General features: G+C 43.4%; 1 protein-coding gene across 1 annotated transcript in view; it reads left to right on the top strand.

Moving 5' to 3' along the window:
* igdcc4 (immunoglobulin superfamily, DCC subclass, member 4) overlaps positions 1 to 1,043 on the top strand; it is a 62,051-nt gene that overhangs the window by 52,044 nt on the left and 8,964 nt on the right. Inside the window, exon 11 of the mRNA XM_070447381.1 lies at positions 374 to 501. Within this exon, the coding sequence (XP_070303482.1) occupies positions 374 to 501 (128 nt within the window). The remainder of the gene's footprint in view (positions 1 to 373; positions 502 to 1,043) is intronic.

The following is a 1,043-nucleotide window of genomic DNA, read 5'->3' as shown; positions in this document are numbered from 1 at the left end:
CCCAAACACAACACATCTCCTGGTCTCCTACTACACCAGGTCAGTCAGGGACCACCACCCCTAACACAACACGTCTCCTGGTCTCCTACTACACCAGGTCATTCAGGGACCACCACCCCTAACACAACACATCTCCTGGTCCTGGGTCAAACACAGGACAGTAGAAGAGATATCCAGCCTCTCTTGGAGGAAAATGGAAATTCCATTTAAAGAATCAGATTAAAGAAGTGCTTTTCATCGAAATTTTATATTTATTCCACAATGACTAAATCTATATTCAGGTTATGAATGGAAGGAAAGATGTGCAAGTTTTCCCATTTGTGACTCTTCATTCATTCATTCATTTTTTTCTCTTCCAAACTGTGTTTTGCAGCTCTGCTCAGGAGATCCTCTTGGGGGCGCTAAAACCCTACACCCGTTATGAGCTGGCTGTGCAGTCCATTGGAGGAGACGTGGTTGGTCCCTTCAGCGGCACCGTGGAGGAGTCCACTCTCACTGACGGTAAGTCTCTACTGTTCTCATCAGTGTAGTGTAGAAATCTGTGCATCAGTGTAACGTATAGGTGGATGCTTGTATTCAATATGCTCTGTCGCTTGCTTTCTCTTTCTCTGTGAGGGTGTTTTTGTTTCTGACAGAGGTGTGTAGTTCGTTGGTGTTTGTGTTTGTGTGTTTTTGTTTTACTATCCTTGTGGGCACCAGAAGTCCTCACAAGTATAGTAAAATAAGGAAAATTCGGAACAGTGGGGAGATTTTGACGGTCCCCACAAGGAAAAATGCTATTTTAGGCTTAGGGTTTGGGTTAGGGTTACAATTAGGGTTAGAATTAAGGTTAGGGTTAGGCGTTAAGGTTAGGTTAGTTTTAGGGTTAGGGGTTTGGGTTTATGATTAGGGTTATGGTTAGGTAAAGGGTTAAGGTTAGGGTTAGATTTAGGGTAAGGGAAAATGGGAAAATCGGATTTTGGATGGGAATCAATTATTTGGTCCCCACAAGTATAGCAATACAGAACTGAGAGAGAGAGAGAGAGAGAGAGAGAGAGAGAGAG

The sequence above is a fragment of the Salvelinus sp. IW2-2015 genome, linkage group LG15, assembly GCF_002910315.2.
Source record: "Salvelinus sp. IW2-2015 linkage group LG15, ASM291031v2, whole genome shotgun sequence".
Classification (NCBI taxonomy): Eukaryota; Metazoa; Chordata; class Actinopteri; order Salmoniformes; family Salmonidae; genus Salvelinus; species Salvelinus sp. IW2-2015.
The sequence above is the reverse complement of the archived record's forward strand: the minus strand, read 5'-3'. Positions and strand labels throughout refer to the sequence as shown.